This window comes from Ochotona curzoniae, unplaced genomic scaffold (assembly GCF_017591425.1).
Source record: "Ochotona curzoniae isolate NIBS_2020 unplaced genomic scaffold, NIBS_Ocur_1.0 scaffold_2453, whole genome shotgun sequence".
Classification (NCBI taxonomy): Eukaryota; Metazoa; Chordata; class Mammalia; order Lagomorpha; family Ochotonidae; genus Ochotona; species Ochotona curzoniae.
The window spans coordinates 14,075,714-14,100,898 of NW_024467094.1; the positions used below are offsets into that span (position 1 = coordinate 14,075,714).

Sequence of the window (25,185 nt, forward strand, 5' to 3'; positions counted from 1 at the left end):
CTTTTTCCTGTGGAGATTAAAGGGAGAGGCTCCTAAGGAAGACCTGACAAAGACTTCCTAAGGCCAGGCTTTGGACACAACTTTTCTGACAGGGTGTGAGGGCGGCTCACGGGCAGCGGGAAGAACGGACTCCCCGACTTTCGAGCTCTCTGTCAGGTCCTCTCAGGGAAGAACCGGCCTCAGAGCTGCCGGGCCTGCAGTGCGAAGCCGCCAACCAAGGCAGCGTCGCTGAGGAGAGCGCGGCGTCGTGGGCGGGGCCAGCGCGAGGGGCGGGGCCAATGACGGTCCCGCCCACTCACGCTCCATCCTGCTCCAGCCTTGAGCGCCTCTGCGGCCTGACGCCCTGCGGTGCCCGCAGCCAATCAGGAAGCGCGGACTCGGTTCAAATAAAGACGGCGGGTGGGTTTGGGTCCCACGAATGTTTCTGGCAGGTGATAGATCTACGTTTTTGTACTGAAGATGTCGCGGGTCAAGAATCTGAACCTCAGCCTGTCGCCTTCCCCTCAGCCGGTGAGCGAGAGGGTCTGGCGAAGAGAGACGTGGGCCGGCCCGCCGGGGCGAGGGGACTAGGTCGAGCCGGGGCGGGGGAGCCTCAGGAGGCTTTGTTCACTCTGTGGCAACGGCTCGAAGGGGTCGGACGTCAAGAGGGAGGAGGGACAGAAGCCAGGCTTCCTCACACTCGCCCTCGTCTCCCTTTTTCTTCTCAGGGAAAATCAGCTATGAGAACTCCTCTCCGAGAACTTATGCTTCAGCCCGGCGCCCTCAACAACTCTGGGGAAGCGTCCCCTGTGTGTTCCTCGCTGACCCCCTCACTGTGCAAGCTGGGGCTGCAGGTGAGATCCACCTGGACAACTTCTCCACCTGGCTGTTGGCCAACCAAGAGCTCAGGGGAGCAAAGGACCGGGACTGGAACATAATTAATAACGATAATGAAGTCTTCTACCTCCGTGACTTCTATTTACAGCTATTCAGGCCAACAGAGAGGTGCCCAAGGGTAGTTAAAGGAAATCCACTGAGAACCCGAATCTCCATTTAGCTGGTAGCTTACCTTCTTTCCTGTTCGACTTCTTGCTCTAACGTGGACTTGTATATGAAGAAGTGTGTTTGCTGCCTGGGGGAACTGATTCCTTTCACTTCAGGAGGGGCCAGAAGTCTCTGGGGATCCAGTTGCAGTGCTGGAAGGCAGGGTAGTTGGACACCTTAGTTTACTCCTTGCAGAATGGCCCTCATTTTGAGATGCTCTTTTAAAAATCATGGTCTTAAGAGAGGTAGCCACGCACAAACTGCTTTTCAGTTGCTGCAGAAACTTTCCAAGGCAGGCAAATGACCTGTCTCAAAAGTTCCTAAAGCATATACTTTACAACTTAACTACCTAGAAAATTGTCTGCCTGAAGAAATTACTGTCCTTTTCATAATAAGAGCTGTGAATTTACCGTGTTTTTTTCTCTCTTGCTCTGGATTCTTGAAAGCTTATGATCAAATTTGATGATTAGATTCTGGCACAATGACTCAGCTGGCTAAATCCTCCCCTTGCACGTCTGTCTCTTCCAGCAGTGCTGTTTTGTTGGGGTTCTTTATTTTCTAATTACTTTAGGGTTTGTGTTTTCTCTGGCTACTATATCTATTTCATGTCATTCCTACTTTCCTTTTGGTATTCACTGGGTCTCAGGTCCAGTAACCCTGAAAGAGGTAGCAGACACCATTGTGTTTATGCCTTTGAACCAGAAGTAGGAAGTCCATCAGTGTTTTGTTTCTCTGCTACAAAAGGTAGAGCTATCCAGCGTCACGCTGCTCACGTGACTTAAGCCATGCGTGCAGATCACTGTCAGCTCTTGGGGGCCAGGAAGTCTAGGTCACTGGCACAGATAGATGTTGCCTTTTCTAACCCCAGTTTCTAAATTCTCATCTGCTCCAAAATGAAGAAAATCTTGCGTGCCTACTCTAGAGAACAACAGAGCGTGGGCCTTCCCTCACACCACATGGACCTTTCACCCTGCTTCTCGTGGATCTGAGTTGGAATTAGGGATAAGGATGAGTGGAATCACATTCAAACTATTATCTCCTTGTGACGCAGATAGATATTCTCAGTTTACACTCTAGCTTAGCTCGCTTGGAGGGACCTAAAATAACTTACCTGCTTTTCTTTCACTACTATTGAGTCTCTGTAACAACTAGCAAAGATTGTCTGAGTTTCTATTCAGCAAAGGTAATGAGAATTTTTTCCTTTTTTTTGAGTTTGGGAGCTGTATTAACTGCCTTAGCCAAATACTTTTGCTTCCTTTGGCAGGAAAGCAGCAACACTTCCACCCCACTGGATTTTGTCCATGCCAGGAGGACAGACTCTCCTTCAGAACAATTCAGCCATCCTTGGCAGCAGTTCGCCACTTGTCAGTATGAATCAGATGAGCAGCCGCAAACCATTTTTATTTCCCAAACCTCTGAAGAAACAGTAGAATCCGTGGACAACAATGTGGTTCAAACCTTAGTCCTTGAATCCCCTCCACTGGGACAGCAGCAAGAGATTACCTCTGAGGCCCATTCAGATGTCGGAACAGAAACAAGCAGAATCTCTCTAGATGAGCCCATGAGGCCAGAAGATGTGGGGAATAAAAAGGTGGCACCCTCTATGGAAGTTGTTGCTGCTGAACCTGAGAAACCTACATTTCAGGATGCTCCCCTCTGTCTGGAGCAGCCACCAGATCTCTGTTCTGAACAACAGCTACACTGCTCCAGGAAATCCCTGGGGGACAGGAAGACTGAGAGTGTGCCTGAGGACCTGGCACCTTCTGAAATTAATGACTTGTTGCCTTCTTCCATGCTCTGCCTTACCCCTTCAACTGCCTTAGAAGCTGATTTCCCTGGTGAAAAAGAGAGCAGTTTTCCCATGCTCCCTAATGTGATTAAACAGGAAGATGAAGTGCTTGCCTCAAACATGGAGAATGTACCGTCCACATGTCTGACTCCAAATCTGGTAGAAATGGAATCCCAAGAAGTTCCAGGTGCAGCAGTGGAAGATGCTGGTAGGATTCTTAACTCTGATTCAGAGACTTGGATGTCGCCACTGGCCTGGCTAGAGAAAGATATAAATACCTCAGTCATGCTAGAGAATCTCCGCCAAAGCTTATCCCTTCCCTCTGTGCTTCCGGATGCTGGGATTGCTATTCCTTTCTCCACCTGTTCTGTTGGGTCTTGGCTTACTCCCCCAGCACCACAGGAAAAGAGTACAAACAAGCCCCAGGCAGACCCAGTGGGTACCGAGAACAGCATCTCTGAGACACATCATCCCCCATGGAGGTAAGTGCCCTATAGTCTGGTAAGCTCCATTACCCTGACCTGCTACTCCCATCCTTCCCCTCTCTCTTCCTTATGTTTTCTTCCTGCTGCAGTTGTCCTCCAGATCTGACTGCTTTGTCTCGACATGACCTTGAAGATAACCTGCTGAGCTCCCTTGTCCTTCTGAAGGTTCTCTCCCACCAGCTACAGGCCTGGAAGAACCAGCTGTCTGTCCCCCACCTTGAGGTCCAGGACAACAGCACCCAGACAGACACTGTTCCTAGTGAGGTAAGAAGGTTCTTCCTGAAGCTTGGAGGTTCCCACTGGGCCTGTTTCAATATTTAGTCTGATAAACTGCCAGAGAACAAAAAGGACCTTAATCACAGGCTCCTTAAGGTGTTTGAAAAAGTTGATACTCTGGAAGATCTTTTAAAAGTTTTAAGTACTAGCTATACCCCTGGGGTACATGAAAACTTTGCAACGAGGTACTGGCATTGTGGCTTGGCAGATTAGGCCACCACACCAGCATCACATATAAGAGGGTTGGTTCAAATCCAGGCTACTACACTTCCTATCCAGTTTCATGCTGATGTGTCTGGGAAGGCAGTGGAAGATGGCCCAAGTATCTGGGTTCCTGCCATCTATACTGGAAATCAGGGTGGAGTTCCAGACTCTGACTTCAGCCTAACCCAGCCTCATCCAGAGCAACCATCTGGGGAGTGAACCACCAGGTAGAACATACCTCTTTGTCTTTCCCTTTCTCACTTTACCTTTCAAATAAATAACATAAATCAAAGACTTTCCAGGGGAACATAAGTAAGTGAAATTGTATTTACTTTTAAGATTTATTTATTTGAAATTCAAAGTTACAGTGATAGAGAAAGATCTTTCATTGGCTGGTTCACTCCTCAGAAGGCTGCAAAGGCTAAGAGCCAGGAGATTCATCTGGGTCTCCCATATGGATGGCTGGGCCCTCCATTCCCAAGGCCATTAATAGTGACTTAGAAATGAAGTGTAGCAGCTGAGACACAAACCAGTACCCCCTATGGAATGCTGGCATGCAGGCAGAAGCCTTACCTGCTCTGCCACAACACCAGCCCCAGGCAAGGATAGCTTCTAAAATAATTGATATGGGGGATGTTATTTTGGTATATCAAGTTAGACTATTGCTTGCAGTGCCAGCATCCATCAGAGCACCAGTTGAATCTGGCTGCTCTGCTGCTGGCGCACATCGTAGAGCAGTGGTCAATGGCCCAGGTGCTTGGGCCTCTGTCACCCATTTGGAAGACTCAGTTGGCACTCCAGATGGCTGGATTCAGTCTGGTCCAGTAGCAGCTGATGTGATTATGTGGGGAGCGAACCAGCAGATAGAGGATATCTCTATCTTCTGTCTTTCCCCTCTGCCCTCTGTCACTCTGCTTTTTGGGAGGTGGAGAAGGCAGAATTGAGTTTCTAGAGTTTCATCTTTTCTTTTTTTAATATTTATTTTATTTTTATTGGAAAGTCAGATATACAGAGAGGAGGAGAGCCAGAGAGAAACATCTTCTGTCCGTTGATTCACTCCCCGAGTGGCCGCAACAGCTGGAGCTCAGCTGATCTGAAGCCTCTTCTGGGTCTCCCACACAGGTGCAGGGTCCCAAGACTTTCCTAGGCCATAAGCAGGAAGTTGGATGGGAAGTGGGGCTGCTGGGATTAGAACCAGTGCCCATATGGGATCCCAGAAGAAGCTCCTGGCTCCTGGCTTCAGATCAGCTCTGCTCTGGCCTTTGCGGCTACTTGGGTAGTGAATCAGTAGATAGAAGATCTTTCTCTCTGTTTCTCTTCTTCTCTGTATATCTGACTTTCCAATAACAACAAATCTTAAAAAAAAAAAAATGTAGGCTAGCTTTAAAAATATTTACATATTTGAAAGTTAGAGGGATAGAGAAACAGGGAGAGGTCTTCCATTTTCTAGTTTCCTTGGCTTTACTTACAAATGGCCACAAAGGCCAGGATTAGGGCACACTGAAGCCAGAACTAGAAACTCCGTCTAAGACTCCCACATGAAGGCAGGCACCAAAGAACTAGGCCTCGCTGTTACCTCCCAGAAGTATGAACAGGAAGCTGGACCAGAAATGCAGAGTAGGCAGGTCTTGAACCAAGTACTCCACTACGGATATAGGCTCCCAACTTAACCTACTGTACTACAACCTACTGGTCCACTATGCCTGTCTTAAAATTTAAGTGAATTTTTATTATTATTATAGATATGCTAGTTAATAATAGACTTTAAAGTATAAAAATATATTAGGATGAAATTATGAAATGAGGAATAAAAATATAGGTTAAAAGAGACAAAGGAATGATACGCTTTCTGTTAAGAGCTTTTTCTTATATTTTTAAAAGCTATCAAGTAGATAGCCATCAAAATCATTATGATAGTTATAATATCATAATGCTGTTGTATATACTTAAGAATGATTTAACCGTTTTGTTAAGAATGATTTAACTATTCTGTTTCAAATAATCAGTATTTATAATATATTGGAAATTATAGCCTTTGCAGCAATTTAAACTTAAAAATAGTCTTTTCAAAATGATTGTAGGAGATATGAGAGGAAAGCAGTTCAAAGGCCACTGTACCAAAGGACTGAGTCTGTGACAAAAGAGGCCTGGGAGGAAGGAACGGTGTCAGGGTCGGGCGGGCCTTAATAGTGGCTGTGGAAACAGTAGTTGCTACTGAGTTAAAATGATCTCAAATGACCAAAGTCCATCTTTGGGTTGAAATATCCTCAAAGTAATGACATGGAGGTGCCAAAAGTCCTGGAAACCATAAGAGCCTCCTCTCTTTAGCTGCGCAGTCTCTCTCCTGTGTTTTCTTTGCAGCCTTTTCCTTTTGTCCTTGACCTTGTTTCCTATCTGGGAATCTGCCTTGCACCCCGTTCCCCTGGCACGTGCCAGGTCCCTCTAAAGGCAACTGAAGCAGAACCAGAGAGGAAATGACATCAGCTTCAGCCTTTCCCCATCACCAGGCCATGTCCTTGCCGCTTGGCTGCCTCCTTCATGCTAATCTCATCACCTGCCTGACTGCCCAGCTCTGAGCTGTATGTGTGTCCTATCCAGGGCTTGAGGGGCACTCCGTGCCTTACTGCACGATGCAGCAGTTAATGATGCCTGCCTTGCTGGGGAAGGGAGTGATGGACTCCGAGAGACCTGAGGATGATGTGACTGCTTCCTTCAATCCAGATGGTACAGCATCATGACTCAGCACTGCTGCTCTGCCCGGGGCCTGTTTCCCACACAGTGGCTGTTCCTGGCAGTAATGAAGACTACTGCTGCTTTCTTTTAATATTTGAATTTTCCTAGGGCTCTATTGCTTTTGAAATCAGAGTTATCTATTTACTCTACTTATCTACTGCTAAGATTTTTATCTGCCCCAAAACAGTTAAGGAAAAGAAAATAGCATTACTGGTAATCAAAGAAGTGCAGATTGAAACAATGAGATGTCAGTTTTTTCAGAAATCAAAGAATAAAACAGATAGTGACATGCTGTCTTTTCATCAGTAGAATATAAATATAATCATCCTTTTTTGAAAAATAGTTCAAATTTTTGACCCAGTAACTCCACTGTATCCCAAAGAATTCTGCATAAAGATAGCAACAGAGTACAAAAGATGGAATAAATGGTTCTTTCATAAAATGGACTATTTTGTAATCATTGAAAAATATTTACGATGAATTTTTGGTAACATGGAAGAAATAATTTTACAGAAAGGAAATCAGGGCCAGCAATGTGGTATACAAGGCTAAGCCTCATCCTGTGGCACCAGCGTCCCATCTGGGCACCAGTTTGTGTCTCTAGCTGTTCCACTTTGGCTCCAGCTCCCTGCTAAATAACCTGGGAGAACAGGGAAGGGGCTCAAGTCCTTGGACCCCTGTACCACAGGAGAACTGGAAGAAGCTCCTGGCTTCAGATCAGCTCTCAACTCTGGCTGTTGCAATTATTTAAGGAATGAACCAGCAGATGGAAGATCTGACTCTCATTCTCTCTAACTCTGCCTTTCAAGTAAAAATAAAATAAATCTTTTTTTTTTTAAGGAAATCGCAATTCAGATGAGCATGGAGAAGGTCTGAGATGACAAAAATGAGGAGTGCTTGGCTTTGGCAGATTCCCAGAAGCAGATATCTGAGTCTTGGGCTTTTCCAGTGAGGGAAAATTGAACAATAAAGGCAGGACCCCACATTTACTGCTGGCTGTCTGTGTCTGTGTCCTGTATGTGGGTTCAACCAGTCATGGATCAAAAATATTCTAAAAATGCATCTATTAAGCTTATACAACTTCTTTTTCTTGTCTTTGCTCCCTAAACAATAATAATAACTTGCAGAGCTTTACATGATATCAGGAATTATGCACAATCTAGAGATGATTTAAATAATACGAAGGGATGTGTAAGCTATATGCAAGTCCAATGTCATTTTCTTTACTCTTCTATTTATTTTTATAAGTTTTTTTTAAATAGATGCTGGACTCGGTGCTGGGTGTGTGCTTGCAATGAAGGAATCTCAACTGAACTTGAACTGTGGTTATGCCCCATGGGGGGAGGGTTGTGGGAGGAGTGGGGGAAATCCAAGCACCTATAAAACTATATCACATAATACAATGTTATTAACAATAAGAAAAAAAAATAAAAAATAAATAAAAAAAAGAAAGCATAGTTTCTGCTTCCTGGAAAAAAAAAAAAAGAGTTATTTTTACTGGGAAAGCAGATTTACAGAGAGGAGAGATAGAAAGATCTTCTATTCTCTGGTTCATTACCCAAATGGCTTCAATAGCCAGACTTCAGCCAATCCAAAGCCAGGGCCGTCCTCGACTGCTTTCCCAGGCCACAAGTAGGGAGCTGTATAGGAAGTAGAACAGCCGGAACATGAACTGGTACCTTTATTGGATCCTTGTGCAAGGCAAGAAGAGGATTTAGCCACTGAGCTATCCTGCTGGGCCCAAATTTTTATGTAAGTTTTATCTTTATGGGAAACAGAGTTACCATCTACTAGTTCATTCCTGCAAAGCCAACAGTATCCAGGACTGGGCCAGGCCACAAAGCCACAACTCGATCCAGGTCTTCCATTTGGGTGGCAAAGCTCCCAAATACCTATACCATCATTTGTTGCCTCACAAGATGCACATTAGCAGGAAGTTAAATCAGAAGTGAAAGAGCCAGGACTTAAACCAAGCACTTTGATATAGTCTTCATGGACATTGAAGGATGACTATATTTCCAAATCTTTTATGGTTTTTCTTTTTTGAATCTTCCTTTTGAAAAAAAAAAAGTACTTATTTATTTTATTTATTTGAAAGGCAAAGAGGGCCTAGTGTGATAGTGTAGTGGCTAAAGTCCTCACCTTGCACGCTCCAGGATCCCATATGGGTGCCAGTTCTAATCCCGGTAGCCCCGCTTCCCATTCAGCTCCCTGCTTGTGGCCTGGGAAAGCAGTCGAGGACGGCCCAAAGCCTTGGAAGACCCTGCACCTGTGTGGGAGACCCGGAAGAGCTCCTGGCTCCTGGCTTTGGATTGGCTCAGCTCCACATTGCGGCCACTTGGGGAGTGAACCATTGGAGGGAAGATCTTTGTCTCTGTCTCTCCTCCTCTGTGTATATCCACCTTTCCAATAAAAAAATTTAAAAGAAATAAAGTAAAATAAAAAAAAGTGACAGAGAAAGGGAGAGAGGGAAAGATTTCCCATCTGCTGGTTCACACTCCAAATGATTGCCAAAGCCAGAGACAGGAACTCCATTGAGGGTCTTCCAGCTGAGTGGCAGGGGCCCAGGTATTTGGACTATCTTCTGCTGCTTTCAATGCTTCCTTACCAGGGAGCTGAATTGGAAGTAGAGTTTTAAACCAGCACTCTAATATAGAATGCTGACATTGCAAGTTAAGCCTTAACCATTTGTGCCACAAGGTCAGTCCTTGTGGTTTTTCTGAAATCTTATGTACATTTCCATTTTAAAGATCTTAAAATATGGGAAAATATTTATCTTTGGATGTATTATACTTGACAATTTTCTATATATGTTAAAGAATTGCAGAGAGAGAAAGGGAGAATCAGAGATCTTCCATCTGCTAGTACACTGTCCAAATGGCTGTAATGGCCAGTGCTTTGACAGGCTGAAAACAGGAGCCAGGAGTTTCATCTGGGTCTCCCACAAGGGTGGCAGGGGCCCATACCTAGGCCATCTTCCACTGCTTTTCGCAGGCCATGAGCCGGGAGCTGGATCAGAAGTGGAGCAACCAAAATTCCAGAACTGGCACCCATATGGGATGCCAGCATCACAAGTGGTGGCATTATATGGCAGCCCCTATTTCTAAATCATTGTAATCACTGTGAATAGCTTTTGTATTATTGGTTAGAAATCCTGTGCTATTGAAATTATTAATGATTTCCCTTTCCTTTGTTATTCATGTTTATATTTTCCAAAATTTTGTAATAAACCTGTGCTAATTTTATAATTAGCAAAGTTATTATAAAAAGGAATTTTTACCTATGTCTTGATTGGTCTTTCTGACTTGGCTTAATCTTGTCATAAAACTCACTCCTCTTGATAGGAAAGGCTCCTGTAACTCACCAGATATTGGGGAGACTGAGGTACCTGTTGTCTGCTCAAAAGAAACAATTCTTTCTCTGGCTAGGTGACTGAGAAACCTCAACATCTTCAGGAGAACCAGCAAATTGGACAGGCCTTGCAGCAAGCCAGGAATGTTATGGTAAGTGTCGACTGACCTTACAGCGCTGTTGAGTCTCCCAATCTGGAGTGGCTGTTGTGGAACAGCAAGATAAGCTGTCGCTTGGATGCTGTTGTCCTCTGTCAGAGCGCCTGGGATTGTATCCTGCCTCCACTTCCCGTTCAGTTAATCACAGATGGTCCTGCAAGACAGCAAGTAATGGCTCAATGACACTAATACTTTAGTGTCCCTGCCACCCATGTGAAAGACCTAGAAGCAATTCTGGGTTCTGGGTTCTTGGTTGTAAGCTAGCCTAGCCTTGCCTGGGTTGTTGTAGGCATCTGGGGACTGAACCGGGAATGAAAGACACCCCTCTCTCTTTCTCTCTCTCTCTGTCTCTCTGTCCACTTTGCCCATACTCTGTAACTTTGCCTTTTAAATAAATAAATAGAACTTAAGAAAAAAAAATGGAGAATAGGGGCTAGGCATTTGGCCTAGCAGTTAAGATATCTATGTTCCATATTGAAATATCTGCCTGTGGATCCTGGCTCCAGCTTCCTGCTAATGTAGACCCCAGAAAGCAGTGGTGACGGTCTAAGTAATAAGGTTCCTGCCACTAACAGGAGATCTGGATAGCATTCATGGTTCCTGGCCCAGCCCCAGGCTCAGCCTTATGGGTATTTGAGAGAATGAACCAGCAGATTGGAGCTCTTTATGTCTGTCTGCCTCTCAAATAAATAAAATGTAAAGAAAAAAGAATGGAGAATTCTGGATGGTTGGTAGCTAGCAATACACAGCTGTGGGGATAAAGAGACACTTTCAAACCTTGGTAAATGATCTTTCCTTATTGGGAAGTGGGATCAGTGCCTTTCCTTCCCAGGGCTCCTGCTTCTTCCTTAATGCTTGTATCTGATGTTGCACGACCATCTTTCTCTCAACAGCAATCATGGATGCTAGCCTGTAAAGAGCTGACATCCTTGCTTCACCTCTCCCTGCTGCACTTAGAGGAAGATAAAATTACTGTGAACCAGGAGGTAAGCAGCGTGGAGACAGAGGCATTGTTGGGGGGTTTGAAGCCAAGAAAAGGGCACCGACACAGCACCTGATTCTTACCTTGTAGTCTCAGCGTGCAGAAACACTGGTTTCCTGCTGCTCTGATATGTTGAAGAAATTGAGGGCAAAGCTCCAGAGTCTCAGTGCAGAAAAAGAAGAGGCAAGGCACGGAGAGGAAATGGCCCTCAGAGGCAAGGATGCGGTAAGGTACTGGGTGCCTGTTCCTGGATTGGGAGGACTCTACCTCACATTCTCATAGGAATGCACTGAAGATACAGAATCTGAGCGGCCTGAGAAATGCCCAGCAAGGGGAATGGGCTGAACTAGTGGGCTGCTGGCTGGCTGTGGCTTTTTCTGCCATTCCCCTCAGCTGTCTACTGTGTCCTTGCATCCTCTTTGGTAACACAGGCAGAGGCAGTGCTGGAGGCTTTCTGTGCACACTCGAGCCAGCGCATCAGTCAGCTGCAACATGACTTGACATCCATGAAGGAATTCCAAGGACTGCTGAAGCAGGCCCAGGCCCAGCTGGTAATTGAAGGGCATTTTCTTTCCCAGAGTTCCCACTGATACACTTGGATGTTGCTGCCCCCTTCATAGGCAGTCCTCTCTACAGGTAGAACTTCAAACCGAGCAGGAAGAAGTGGTCCAGCAGACAGTGAACCTGACGTCTACCTTGCAACAGGACTGGCTGTCCATGCAACTGGATGTGAGTATTTGGGACTGTCAACCACTCCCTAACTTATGGGCGGCCCTGTTAGGAGCCTTGCCTCAAGCGTGCTCAGCTGACCTGCCTGCTTCCCCTGGTAGTATACAACCTGGACAGCTTTGCTGAGTCGGTGTCATCAGCTCACAGAAAAACTCGCAGCCAAAAGCCGGCAGGCCCTCCAGGAACGTGATGCCGCCATTGAGAAGAAGCAGCAGGTACAAACCAGGAGTGGAAACTTCTTAGACTTGATTTTCTGCTTTGCAAAAGGCCTTTCAAATATGTGCTGTCATTAGCCTCTTACATTGGATTTGTCTGCTTTTTCATCCTGGGAGTTTGGAGACCACCCAAGTCCCTTAGCTGTAAAATGATCTCAAGCCCAGTTGTTTCCCTTGCTCTTCAGCACCTTCTTCACTTTAACAGTTTTTCTCCTTTTCCTTCTTTTTGAGGATCTACCTTATTTCGTGCAGCATTACTGTCTGGGATCAAGGTAGTTCACTACCTTGTCCAGAAAGAGAATTTGAACTAGGTCCTGGAATTTTTTTTTCCCCCCCGGGGAAACTGTAGGAAGGAAACTTTCTTTTCTTCTCAGGTTTCCAGGGAGCTGGAACAAGTCTCTGCCCATTTAGAACACTGTAAAGGCCAAGTAGAACAACTGGAATTGGAAAACAGTCGTCTGGCAACAGGTGCCTCTGTGTGTGTGTGTATGTGCACACATGAATGTGCGTGCAAGCAGTTGAGATGTGCTAAGGCTATGAGTGTGGCAATAGAGCAGGGAATTGTGGGTAGTTTCCAACCTGGTAACTGCGTTGGTGTCATTAGGGTACTTTTGTTCTAGATCTCCGAGCTCAGCTGCAGATTCTGGCTGGTGTCGACAGCCAGCTAAAAGAGCTGCAGAGTCAGCATGCCCATTGTGCCCAGGTCCTGGCTACGAAGGATGAATTACTCAGCCATCTTACCCAGAGCAAGGAGGAGCAAGCTGCTCAGTGAGTTCTCATCATGTTCTTTTGCCAGTGGGCACCCAGCATATATGGGCCAAATAGAATCTAACATAAGATCTCTGTCAGATGGCAAAAGGAGGAGGCGGCACTAAAACTCACACAGGCAGAACTGCAGCAACAGCAGGCTGTCCTGGCCAAGGAGGTACAGGACCTGAAGGAGACGCTGGAAGTAAGTAACACAGCTTGGGACAAGGGGACAAGGGATCTGGTCTTATGAATTGCCTGATGGTATTGAGGTGAGGAATGGACAAGGACGAGTGGGGGCAGGAGTTGCTTCTTTCCTTTCCTTCTCTTGTTTTTCCAGTTTGCAGACCAAGAGAATCAGGTTGCCCACTTAGAGCTGGGCCAGGTTGAGTGTCAGCTGAAAGCTACTCTGGAAGTGCTCCGGGAGCGCAGCCTGCAGTGCGAGACCCTCAAGGACACCATGGAGAACCTGAAGTAAGACTTCAGCATATTTTTGTGCTTCTCCATCAAGTACTCGTTTTTCACAGGAACACTTCTAGAGGCCAGTCTCAAAAGAGAATTATGACCAACTTGTTTCTGTGTGTGTTTGAATGCAGCTCTGTGAGAGTTCAGGAGACAGGTTCAGAGAGAGTAAACCTGGTTTGTGTTTGGCCATCCTCCATGTTCTTTATTTCAGGGCTAACCTGGCCAACACTATAGCAGAAAACCAGGAACAAGACCTGGAGAAGACACGGCAGTATTCTCAAGAGCTAGGGGTGATTACTGAACAACTACAGAAGCTGACCCTCTTCCTACAGACAAAGCTAAAGCAAGAGGTAGGGTTCTTTCTCTTCTTTACCAATTGTATTGTACAGTATAGTTGGACTTCCTCTAAAACACTGCTCTGCCACCTACAGTAACTTTTGGTTGTTCACCTGACAACCTTTTGTCATCAGTCTCCCTGGTCCCCATTATGAACTCTTGCTTCAACTAGACTGCCTGGACTGGCTCTGTATACTTTGTCCTGTCACTACTCACACCCAGACTGGAAATGCTTTTTGCTTTCCTATTAAAATCTTTCTTCCTTAGCTCATTTCTTTGAAATGCTCCCAAATTAACAAGGATTCAGTGATTATTTCTGTCATACTCCTCACAAATTTGCTATCCTTTTGAACTTGTGTTAATTCGCCTTAGCTATTTCTCTTCAATTAGACCACATTTAAAGAAAGCAGGAAAGAAAAAAGAAAGAAAACATAAATTTAGCCCCATTTTTTGCTTCCCCATAGTGTATGCTAAACATTAAATAGGTGCTTGTAATCTTACAGAATGTGGAGATGATTAGCTTTTCCAACATTTAACGTACATATAAGATCTTGAAACCTGGAGATGCTTATGATATGTTACCCAGGCACAGGAAATGGCAAAGAATCTACAATCTAGTAAGGAAGATGAATGTAAAGCTGTCACCTTGACTTAAGATCATATTAGGCCGCCCAGCTCGGTGGCTTTACGGCTAAAGTCCTTGCCCTAATCGTGCCGGGATCCTATATGGGTGCTGGTTCTAATCCTGAATGCCCTGCTTCCCATCCAGCTCCCTGCCTATGGGAAAGCAGCCGAGGATGGCCCAAAGCTTTGGGACTCTGCACCCGCGTGGGAGACCTGGAAGAAGCTCCTGGCTCCTGGCTCCTAGCTCCGGATCAGCTCAGCTCTGGCCATTGTGGTCACTTGGGGAATGAATCATCAGATGGAAGATCTTCCTCTTTGTCTCTCCTCCTCTATGTATATCTGACTTTGCAGTAAAAATAAAATAAAATCTTTTTAAAAAATCATATTAGGGGTCTGCAGGGACTACAAAAAAAGGAGGCTGAGATCTATCTTTGAGAATGAAGATTTTTCTCAAAGCAGGTGGCCTACAGCAGAATCTTGAGGTTTAGGAGTTTGTAGGGAAGAGATCCATATATAGAAGGCCCACCAGGCAGAGAGGAGAGTACCTGAAAGTCAAGGAGGGAATAGTATAGAGAAGTTCTATGTAACTGCCTGGCGACATCATATATACAAAGTCCTATGTACACAGTACACTACATGTACTTTTTTTTTAAGATTTATTTGTTTTTACTGGAAAGGCAGATCTACAGAGAGAAGGAGAGACAGAAAGATCTTCCATCTGCTGGTTCACTCCACAAATAGCGTAATGGCAGGAGCTAAGCCCATCTGAAGCCAGGAGCTAGGAGTTCTGTCCAGGTCTCCCACATAGGTGCAGGATCCTAAGGCTTTGGGCCATCCTCTACTGCTTTCCTAGGCCACAAACAGGGAGCTGGGTGGGAAGTGGAGCAGCTGAAACGTGAACCAGTGCCCATATGGGATCCCAGTGGTTACAAGGGGAGGATTAGCCAATTGAGCCAATATTCCAGGCCCTGTCTCACTTTCTCAACTGTATCTTTGTAAAAAGCAGTCACGATTCCCAGCACAATGGCTCAATCGGTTAATCCTCTGCGACATATTGTTACAGACAAATATGTCAATTAAATGAGTGAATTCCAATAAAACTTGATTTTTGAAACAGTTGGCAAGACACATTCAACCTACAAGCTGAAATCTGTTGCCTTCCAAATCCTCCCCCATTCCTCTATTCCCACTCTAGAATAGTAAATTCAAGAGTAGGACAGGTTTTTGATGGGGTACAAGAGGGAAAATGGCCAACTCAGCTTTATACATACTTAGTTGCAAGTGGACTGTGGAACATTCTAGTTGATTTTTCACAGGCCATTAGCCTTTCTGTCTGGAGAATGGGAAAAAATCCAATTGAGAAAAAGAGATTGAAGAGTCATTCATGTGGAAGTGGAAGTCTGAGGGGGATGTTTTTGTGGAGCTCCTGAAGCGAGGCCACCCGGGGAATGGATTAAATTAAAAAGCGGGCCAAGGGCTGAACCCACAGAAGTCCAGCAGTTAATGAATGATCTCTGGGTAGAGAGAAAAAATTGGCAAAAAAGTGTGAGGTCCTCCTATGAAAGAGTGACATTTCTTTTTTTTTTTTTTTTTTTTTTTTTTATTGCAAAGTCAGATATACAGAGAAGAGGAGAGACAGAGAGGAAGATCCTCCATCTGATGATTCATTCCCCAAGTGGCCAGTGCTATGCCTATCTGAAGCCAGGAGCCAGGAACTTCCTCCAGGTCTCCCACGCGGGTGCAGGGTCCCAAAGCTTTGGTCCATGCTCGACTGACTTCCCAGGCCATAAGCAGGGAGCTGGATGGGAAGCAGGGCCACTGGGATTAGAATCAGTGTCCATATGGGATCCCGGCTTGTTGAAGGCGAGGACTTTAGCCACTAGGCCATTGCCCCGGTCCCAAAAAGTAACATTTCTAAAAGAAAATAGTCATGATATCAAATAAGTCCATTTACAACAAGAAATGGAAAGTGTGTTAAAGGATCACTAGTGACCAGATGAGTTTTTGGTAGACTGGTAGGTCACATGCTGGAGTGTAGTAAACTGTGGCATCAATAGATGGTGATAATGCTAGGCAAGAAGTATAGGCTTTAAAAGGAAAGAGAAAATGTAATAGTTAAAGTCAGATTTTTTATAGCAAAGTACTTTTCACTGCTTGGTTTTCACCAATCCTAAGAAAGAGGATTTTGGTTTTGTTTTTGTTTTAAAATTATTGTTTTATTAGGGGAAGTTTCTAAAGAATATAACCACATTGAGGGAAAGGTATTCATGGAACAGTGGAAGACAGAATTGAAGCACTGGGTAGAATGACATTCTGGAAGAGACAACCAGAGCTTGTAGGAACTCAGGGAATCAATCACTCAGAGCTGACTGTTTATTTTCTTGCTACTATTTTAAGATTTATTTTATTTATTTGAAAAGCAGAGTTATAAACAGAAAGAGTGATCTTCCATCCATTGGTACACTCCTCAAAAAGGCCACAACTGCAGCTGGGGTTGGGCCAGGCTGAAGCCAGAAGCTTCCTCTGTATCACTTCCCACATGGTCTCCCACATGGGTGGCAGGACCATCTTTTGCTGCTTTCCGGATGTGTTAGTAGGGAGCCGGATTGGAAGTGGAGCAGCCAGGACTCCCAAGTGGCATCCATATAAGATGTTAGCATCACAGGCAGCAGCCCAACCCACTGCAGCACAACACCACCCCTTGATTGATTGATTGATACTTTTTTTTTCTGATATGCTCTTAGGCTGAACCAGAGACCCTTCTGCTGAGCACAGCATGGACTCCTACCCAGGGACACGCTCTGCCCGATGACAGTACCTTGTCAGCCAGCATCTTGACAGCAGCGACAGATGAAGGTTAAAAACCCTGGGATTTGGGGGATGGGGTGGGGTGGGAAAGTTGTGACCTTGCTCCTGCCTGCTTCTCCCTGGCTTCCACGATGGGACATCTCAGACTGGGATCCCAGAAGAGCCCATCCTGACACTAATCTCTTCATTGCAGACCCAGAGTCAGCTCCTGTGCCCTTGGTTGGAAGTGAGACGAGTGCTTTCACCCGAGTAGTGTCGCTGGTTTCCCTTCAGCCTACAGGTTAGGGATGGCTCCAGGGATTCTGCCTCATTTCTAGAAAATCTGGTGGTGTTGAGTGAAAACCAAGCAGTGAGAGAAGTACTTTGTTCTAAAAACCTCAATTCTACCTGGGCTCATTATATTTCTGCCTCTTGGGGCCTGTATTGTTGCAGACACTCAGATCCTGCAGGCAGAAAACATGGATGAAAGTTGTGGAGGTGATGAGTGTACTCCACTTCTGTCCAAGGCCAAAGGACCTCTATTTAGGACCTTGTCTTTCAGAGACCCCCAGCATGGAGACGAGCCTGGCAGAAATGAGTACTATGATTCTCAAACTTCAGAACCTGTGTTCCCAGGTGCAGGAGTCCAAAGAAGAAGCCATCAGCACCCTGCAGCAAAAAATGTGAGCGGGATCTGGTCCTGGTGACAGCAGGACACTGAGGCGGCCCCTTTGGCCAAGGGTCCCACTGGTGTCCCAGAGCATAGGAGTGATACTGACTTCTTCTCTCCCCTAGCTGTGATCTGCAGGCTAGGCTGCAGGCCCAGGAAGAACAGCATCAGGAGGCCCAGAAAGCCAAGGAAGCAGACATTGAGAAGCTGAACCAGGCCTTGTGCTTGCGCTACAAGGTGAAGGAGGGGCCTAGAAATGGAGCGACAAAGAACTGGGGCAGCTCTATGGCCCACTGGGAGCCATGGTCTATCCAGGAATCTGGGTGGTGGGGATTTTCCAACTACTGCCCTAGTTTTGCCCTTCCAGGATGAGATATTTCACATATTTGGGAATCAGCTACAGGGCTAAGCTGTCTTCCCAGGCAGACCCAGGAGAAGTCACGAACCCTAGCAAAAACTCCCCTGACACTGGCATGTGCCTGGCCTGTTTCGGCCTTGGAAGTGGAGTGGGAGCATCTGGTCCCTGTTGGGTAGAGCCTGAGCTAGCCATTCTCTCCTGTCTCCTGACAAGGGCTGCCAAGAAGCCAACTCTCCTTTCCTGCCTTCTCACCTCCTTTTCCCCTCACAGAATGAAAAGGAGCTTGAGGAAGTGATACAGAAGCAGAACGAGAAGATCCTAGAGCAGATAGACAAGAGCGGCGAGCTCATAGTAGGTCCCTTCGTGATGCCAGGACCTCTGGCTCTGTCCCAACCATGACAGATAACGTTATCTGCCTTGGCGTCATATTGACTGTGAGAGGGGGAGAGACCCTTTTGCAGGATAACTCCTTATTTCTTGTTCCCAGAGTCTCAGAGAGGAGGTGATCCAGCTCACCCGCTCACTTCGGCGTGCAGAGACAGAAACTAAAGTGCTCCAGGAGACCCTGGCGGGCCAGATGGACCCCAACTGTCAGCCCGCGGACACTAACTGGATCCAAGAGAAAGTGTGGCTCTCTCAGGAGGTAACTCCCTAGTACTGGAGGAGCTGGGCATCTGATGGGGATCTCCATTAGGCAGAGGAGTTGGGGCAACCAGTGAGCCCCTGCTAATCTGTACGCATCTGTAGGTGGACAAGCTGAGGATGATGTTCCTGGAGATGAAAAATGAGAAGGCAAAACTCGTAGTCAAGTTCCAGGGCCATGTAAGAATCCTGACGCTTTTTAAAGGCCGTTTCCTATAGCAAATGCCCTGCATGTGTTCTTTGAAACAGGGCTTGTGAACCTATTTGTTTTCCAGAGGAACATCTTGGAGGAGAACCTTCGGCGCTCGGACAAGGAATTGAAGAAATTAGATGACATTGTTCAGCATATTTATGAGGTACAAGTGGAGGTTGGAAAGGGAAGTTTGATAGAACCTTGGTTGTGGGCTTAGTCCTGGAACGGGACCTGGCCCCCGGAAGCACTGAGGAACACAGCACTCACCCTCAGCCTGTGCTGAGAGCTGGGCCCAGCTGCCTGCTTCCGTTTTCTTCCCCCTCTAATTCAATGGCTGCTTTCTGGGCTTGGAGCCTTGGGTCTTTGGCCTGTGGTCCTGAACTGCCTTTTTTCTGCCTCTTTCTCCAGACTCTGTTATCCATCCCAGAGGTAGTGAAGGGTTGCAAGGAACTACAAGGATTGCTGGAATTTCTGAGCTGAGAAAACTGGAATGTGCTGCACCCCTTTTTGCCTACAGTACCCCTTACCCTACCAGCAAGACCAACTGGCCTAGAGCCAGCTTTGTGTAATACTATTTAAATAAAGTATATTTAATGTATCTCTTCAAGCTCAAGGAATCTGTGTGTCTTTTTTGTTCACTGAATTTTAATTATTTATTGGGAGCGGATGGGCTGGTGAGGTCTGGAAGGAGGCGGCTTGGCCCTCCTGTTTGTCACCCTCCACACATCCCTCTCCACCTCAGGCTGCCTCCACAGTCAAGGCTGCCCTTCCTCCTTCTCTTTCTGCCCTGAAGACTGGGCACTGGACTGCCTGTTCCCTGGCTCCTGGCCTGGGGGGAAGAGAACAGGCTTCATTCTCTGGGGTGGGGGTTGGGTAGAGCGGGTAGGTTTTGGTAATTAAGGGGCTGAGGACAGAGAAGCTCAGTTCAACCCTGAACTTGGGCACCTCCTCGAGGCCTCTGTCCCACCAACCTCACCTACGGTGGTTGTTACCAGATTTGTTTTTGCCAGCCTAGGCTTCAATGCCCCACAGTGCTGGGTACATACATGGTAAAGGCTACTGGGGCAGAAATAAAAAGCAATTTTCTGCCCCTGGGGCCCTGCTGGCCGGGCTCCAAGAAGCAGGAGCGGGACAGTGCATGGCAGTCCTGGCTCTGGACTGCCAGCCATCCTGGGAGGGGCGTGGTCAGGGCGGGAGGTGCCGGCCCCGCCTCCCGGGGAGTCACGTAGCTCTGCGGCATCCGCAGCCTCATTTACTCGAGCCCGGCTGGAGCTGCTGCAGTCGCTTACGGGACCCGAGCCGTTCCTGTGGCTGCCGAGGATAGCCGACTGACTGTGCACAGGTAATGCCCCCGCCAGGCAACAGCCGTTTACCATCACAGCTTCCTCTCGGCTTCTACCCCAGCGCCCAGTGCCTTGCTCCCTAGGACTGGATGGGCACTTTTTGGGCTGTCTGCTAACATTAGCGCCCCTGAAACCCTATGGCTCAGCTTCTCCCAACCGCCCCTTCTTCTTAACCCTGCCCCTTACACTTTAGCTTTCCCAGTCCCAAATCCTCCTCAGTGTCTCCTGGTGTCTTCCTCGTTCCTGGTCCATCTTAGTCTCAGCCTATTTCCTCTCCACCTAGACGAGCTTCCCTCTGTGTTCTTTTGCCTTCTCTCTCTCCTTTGGCCCAGGTCCCTCCCTGTGACATATTGTCACATCATCTCCTCCAGATCTCCCTTCTGCTCCTCCTGCACCTCGCCCTCCCTTTTGCAGGCTCTCAGTTCCTTTCCCCCTGGGTGCCTGGGTAATGGGGAACTAAGCACAGCTGATGAGTCTGGTCACATTGGAGATGACCTCTATCTTACCATTCTCACTTAGCTGACCTGATCTTATTGGTTCCTGCAACATTTGCAAGCCCCACTGGGGGCCCACCTGTGGCACTGGGGGTGGGAGTGGGCAATAGGTGTAGCTTGCACTGTGAAAAGGAAAGGTTAGGGAACCCTGAGACTACTCCTGGAGCTGCTTCACTCCTTACCTGCCCCACTCCTCCCAACCTTCCCTAGCAGCTGGGGTTAGGAAAGGTGGGGAGGTTCTTTTGCCATAGTTGGAAGCCTTAGAAGCTAGTGCATTTGGGTCCAGCACAATAGCCTAGTGGTTAAATCCTCACCTTGTATGCTTGGGATTCCATATGGACGCCTGTTTGAGTCTCGGCTGCTCTACCTACCAGCTCTCTGCTTGTGCCCTGGGGAAACGGTGGGAATGACCCAAAGTCTTGGGACCCTGCTCCAGCATGGGAGACCTGCAGGAAGTTCTAGCTTCAGATCAGCTTAGCTCTGGCCATTGTGGCCACTTGTGAGTGAACCCATGACAGAAGATGTATCTGTATATCTACTTTTCCAATAAAAATAAATAAATTTTTTTTAAAGCTTCAACAGGGCAGAAGTTTCATAAGACCTGTAGCTTTTTGGTTGACCTCCCTCCCCACCCCCTACCCTGCATGTTTCTTCAGGGCTGGGAAAGATGCCCACCAGAGACAAAAGAAGATGTGGGAACTGGGGCCCAACAGGATTGTTGCCACTTGGATGCCCAGGACCCAAGCCAAGAACCGCTGATGTGTCCCCAGCCCCGTGTTTGTGGTAGAGAGGCTGTGTGACCCATTTAAGCAGGACCAGAAGTTGAGAAGGTAAAGGATGGGGTCCAACTTTTCTATTTTTTCTACTCCAGAGAGCCAACGCCAGCCATGCCTCACTCATACCCAGCCCTTTCTGCTGAGCAGAAGAAGGAACTGAATGACATCGCTCTCCGGATTGTGGCCCCAGGCAAAGGCATTCTGGCTGCAGATGAATCTGTAGGTAGGTGGGGGCCTGGGACCAGGTAGGGTACAGGTGATGGCCAGGGAACCCTGTGGGCTGTGGCCTTGCTGCCCCACTCTGTTTGCCTCCAGGCAGCATGGCCAAGCGGCTGAGCCAAATCGGCGTGGAGAACACAGAGGAGAACCGCCGGCTATACCGCCAGGTCCTGTTCAGTGCTGACGACCGCGTGAAGAAGTGCATTGGAGGGGTCATTTTCTTCCACGAGACCCTCTACCAGAAAGATGACCATGGTGTTCCCTTCGTCCGTACTATCCAGGATAAGGGCATCGTTGTGGGTATAAAGGTGCGGACCCTGGTCCTGAACAGGCAGTAGAAATAGAGGTACACAGGATGGGTGGCAAGGAGAGTCTTGGCCAGAGTCAGCTCTCAGCCTGTTCTTCCCCTGCAGGTAGACAAGGGTGTGGTGCCTCTGGCTGGGACTGATGGAGAAACCACCACTCAAGGTACAGACTGGGTAGGCGTCAAGACCATGGGGGCGTCAGGTGGCTGTTGGCAGCAGGAGAGGGGCAGGATGAAGAAGCTGGCATTATGCTTGCAGGACTGGATGGGCTCTCGGAACGCTGTGCCCAGTACAAGAAGGATGGCGCCGACTTTGCCAAGTGGCGCTGTGTGCTGAAGATCAGCGAACGTACACCCTCAGCACTTGCCATTCTGGAGAATGCCAATGTACTGGCCCGCTATGCCAGCATCTGCCAGCAGGTGTGTGGGTTGGGGTTTCAGATGGGTTCCCTGTGCCTGGTGGGAGAGGGTGACGGGACTTCTATCCCACTGTCTGCCCTTCCCAAGCTACTCTGCTTTGCCCACAGAATGGCATCGTGCCTATTGTGGAACCTGAGATCCTACCTGATGGGGACCATGACCTTAAACGCTGCCAGTATGTTACAGAGAAGGTGAGTCCGTACCTGGGCACAGACACAGGCAGCAGAGAGAGCCTGGCAGGTGTGCTGTTTCCCAGGGCCCTGACTTATGGTCCTCTATGCTGCTTCACTGAGCACAAGCCTGAGCTGGTCCTGAGCCCTCATCTTGCACCCGCTCCCCACTCCATGCAGTGAAGAGTGGGGCCCAGACTCTTTGTAAACATCCTCTGCTCCCCAGGTCCTGGCTGCTGTGTACAAGGCCCTGAGTGACCATCATGTGTACCTGGAGGGGACGCTGCTGAAGCCCAACATGGTGACTCCTGGCCATGCCTGTCCCATCAAATATACCCCAGAGGAGATAGCCATGGCCACTGTCACTGCCTTGCGTCGTACTGTGCCCCCAGCTGTGCCAGGTACTACTTTACTCCCTACCCTTAGGGCCACCCAAAGCCCATCATTCATTGTGTGGCCTTCAGGGAGACCTTACCGTGGAACAACAGGAAATAACCAACCAGTCTCTCTTCTGTCCTCTGTCCTAGGTGTAACCTTCCTGTCTGGGGGTCAGAGTGAAGAGGAGGCCTCACTCAACCTCAATGCCATCAACCGCTGCCCCCTCCCCCGGCCCTGGGCCCTCACCTTCTCCTATGGACGTGCCTTGCAGGCTTCTGCACTCAATGCCTGGCGAGGGCAACAGGACAACGCTGGGGCTGCCACTGAGGAGTTCATCAAGCGGGCCGAGGTTGGGAGCTGGAGGTGGTGTGGTGGGGTGTGTGTAACTGGGATCAACTAGGATAGAGGTGGTGACCAGGGAACACCCACAGGCTGTAGCCTGGGCAAGGTTTGGCACATGTGAGCTAGCTCCTCCCTCCACTTGCTTACCTTCCCCTCCCCCTTTGCCTTTTGCAGGTGAATGGCCTTGCAGCCCAGGGCAAGTATGAAGGCAGTGGAGAAGAAGGTGGAGCGGCCGCACAGTCCCTCTACATTGCCAACCATGCCTACTGAGTACGCGCTTCCACAGCACAGCCCTTGGCCCAGCCACCTGCACCCATTGTTGCTTGTAGTCACAGCTGGGGTCAAATAGCCATGCAAGGCAGAAATGCCTTTGTTGCAGTATCAAGTCATCTTCCTTTTCTTTCCCCCACCTTCCATTCCCCATTGCTGACCTAGGACCACAGGATGGGAAGGGGGAATCCCTCAGGACCGAGGCAGGATAACTTGATAAAGTCAGAGCAGGATGCCTGGGTGTCCCCCCTACCTCTGCAAGCCTCCACATTTTGCCTACGACAGAGTAGCTCCTCCTTGGGCTCTCCTTCTTGCCTGCCCTCTCTCCTGGGATCCGAGGGTAGGACGTCAGCCCTGACTCATGCCTTGAATACATACCACATAGCAAATAAATGGTAGCAAAATGTGCTACTTGGTCTGTCTGTTTTTCTCACCAGATTCCCACCTCCCAGTTTCTGATCTCTGTTGGTAGAGAGGGTGAGATTTGTGTTTTTCCTAGGCTTCAAGTTTATGGAGGAAGGCCGCACCCAATTACCATTGCCAGTAGGCTCTTTTGCCTGTTGGTGTCCAAGGCTGGAGTGAGGGCAGGGAGGTGGGTTATAAGTTTTCCAGGGACTGCCACTTCAGAGGCCCAGGCTGCTGCTCCTTCAAGGGTTGGCATGAGAAAAGATTTCAGCACTTCTCGAAGGCCAGTTTTTACAAGGCCCAAAGCAGGAAGTTTGACAAGCCAATAAGAGGAGGTGGGAGTCTTTCACTTCTTGGTTGAGCCCTGCTGGGGCCTTACACATTCTACTAGGAGGAATCATAGGAATAATCTCAAGGCTTGGGGGCTGAGCCAGGCATTTATCAGGTTGCAGAAGACTATGCCCCTCTCCCAACTGGGGTCAGAGTGAGTACCGAGGGGGGGCCAATCTATGGGTCAAGAGGACTTGGTGAGCCTCCATCTGGGCTTGACCAGTAGGCTGGAGTGTGAAGCAGGTTGAGAATCTGGGTTTACCTGAGCAGCTGAAGGATAGGAGAACAAGCATATTGTGTTTTGTGTGAACTGAGGAGGCCACCCATTCTCCTCCTGGTGTGGCTTGGCCCTATACTCAAAACAGACAACCATCCCATGGTTCTTGCTACAGGCTCCTGCCAACCTTTGATCTGATCATTTCACGTGGGTTAACTCATTTAGGACAACTAGAAGCTACTGTTATTAAACCAGAAACAGCCTTAGAGAGACCTTAAGAATTACACAGATGATAAGCAGTGAAGCCAGGATCAGAAAGTAACCAAGATTCAAAATCTGTGCTCATGAAGTCTCAATATTTTTATTAGGGAAGTATTATGACTTTTCCAATGGAAATGAATTCAAATAAACATAAAAAACCCAGGAGAGCCGGTTATGCTAAAAGATACTAGCTTACCCTTCCGTGTCCGAAGCTCCAGAAGACGAACCTAGGCAACCGGAAGAGTTGATACAAGAGGTCTGTGTGTCAGGTGCTTAACACGAATCTTATCGAAGTATCTCCAGTTTTCAGCCGCCTGAAAGCGTCAGAACTGCCCCAACGTAATCCCCGGGGCAAGGAGTGTAGTATTCCCAAGGGCAACAAGTGTCTCGGGCCACAGCGACCCAGTCCCGCGTCAGCCCTTTCCAAGTCCGCCTAACCTCTTCTCAAACTCATAGCACAGCTCCACGTGGGCCCCGCCCACCCCCGCC

At 47.9% G+C, this 25,185-nt stretch overlaps 2 protein-coding genes and 1 long non-coding RNA gene across 5 annotated transcripts; 2 read left to right on the forward strand and 1 right to left on the reverse strand.

Moving 5' to 3' along the window:
• Positions 1–394: 394 nt before the first annotated feature.
• Positions 395–19,369, forward strand: SPAG5 (sperm associated antigen 5). Of its 2 annotated transcripts, XM_041001543.1 has the most exons (25): positions 395–510; positions 708–833; positions 2,288–2,688; positions 2,752–3,294; positions 3,387–3,561; positions 9,939–10,013; positions 10,913–11,005; positions 11,092–11,226; positions 11,433–11,552; positions 11,638–11,730; positions 11,832–11,945; positions 12,320–12,413; positions 12,566–12,713; positions 12,795–12,897; positions 13,033–13,166; positions 13,369–13,507; positions 16,862–16,973; positions 17,119–17,205; positions 17,467–17,587; positions 17,700–17,811; positions 18,203–18,283; positions 18,420–18,575; positions 18,680–18,754; positions 18,850–18,930; positions 19,176–19,369. In XM_041001543.1, exons 1-25 carry the CDS (start codon positions 460–462, stop codon positions 19,245–19,247), a joined length of 3,441 nt encoding a protein of 1,146 aa, XP_040857477.1. In that variant the 5' UTR covers positions 395–459; the 3' UTR covers positions 19,248–19,369. The 2 variants fall into 2 exon arrangements, with proteins under 2 accessions (XP_040857477.1, XP_040857476.1); XM_041001542.1 differs by having other exon boundaries at positions 2,288–3,294.
• LOC121170398 lies at positions 2,991–25,055 on the reverse strand. Of its 2 annotated transcripts, none has more exons than XR_005885953.1 (3): positions 24,893–25,055; positions 10,030–10,173; positions 2,991–3,070 (listed from the first exon to the last, which is right to left on the reverse strand). It is a non-coding gene; the product is annotated as an uncharacterized LOC121170398 (long non-coding RNA). The 2 variants fall into 2 exon arrangements; XR_005885954.1 differs by lacking the exon at positions 24,893–25,055 and adding an exon at positions 11,085–11,172.
• Positions 19,983–23,887, forward strand: ALDOC (aldolase, fructose-bisphosphate C). Its single transcript, XM_041001546.1, has 9 exons — positions 19,983–20,109; positions 21,476–21,603; positions 21,696–21,907; positions 22,013–22,067; positions 22,163–22,323; positions 22,431–22,514; positions 22,720–22,894; positions 23,021–23,220; positions 23,388–23,887. Exons 2-9 carry the CDS (start codon positions 21,492–21,494, stop codon positions 23,481–23,483), a joined length of 1,095 nt encoding a protein of 364 aa, XP_040857480.1. The 5' UTR covers positions 19,983–20,109; positions 21,476–21,491; the 3' UTR covers positions 23,484–23,887.
• Positions 25,056–25,185: the final 130 nt, after the last annotated feature.

What these genes read in the sequence shown, in the direction of transcription:
- ALDOC (XM_041001546.1), top strand. Translation starts at nt 21,492, where the DNA reads ATGCCTCACTCATACCCAGCCCTTTCTGCTGAGCAGAAGAAGGAACTG. An exon ending in ATGCCAGCATCTGCCAGCAG is followed by an intron (nt 22,324 to 22,430) that starts GTGTGTGGGTTG and finishes CTTTGCCCACAG; the next exon opens with AATGGCATCGTGCCTATTGT. An exon ending in GCCAGTATGTTACAGAGAAG is followed by an intron (nt 22,515 to 22,719) that starts GTGAGTCCGTAC and finishes TCTGCTCCCCAG; the next exon opens with GTCCTGGCTGCTGTGTACAA.
- SPAG5 (XM_041001542.1), top strand. Translation starts at nt 460, where the DNA reads ATGTCGCGGGTCAAGAATCTGAACCTCAGCCTGTCGCCTTCCCCTCAG. An exon ending in AAACAGTCGTCTGGCAACAG is followed by an intron (nt 12,414 to 12,565) that starts GTGCCTCTGTGT and finishes CTTTTGTTCTAG; the next exon opens with ATCTCCGAGCTCAGCTGCAG. An exon ending in AGCACCCTGCAGCAAAAAAT is followed by an intron (nt 17,588 to 17,699) that starts GTGAGCGGGATC and finishes TCTCTCCCCTAG; the next exon opens with CTGTGATCTGCAGGCTAGGC.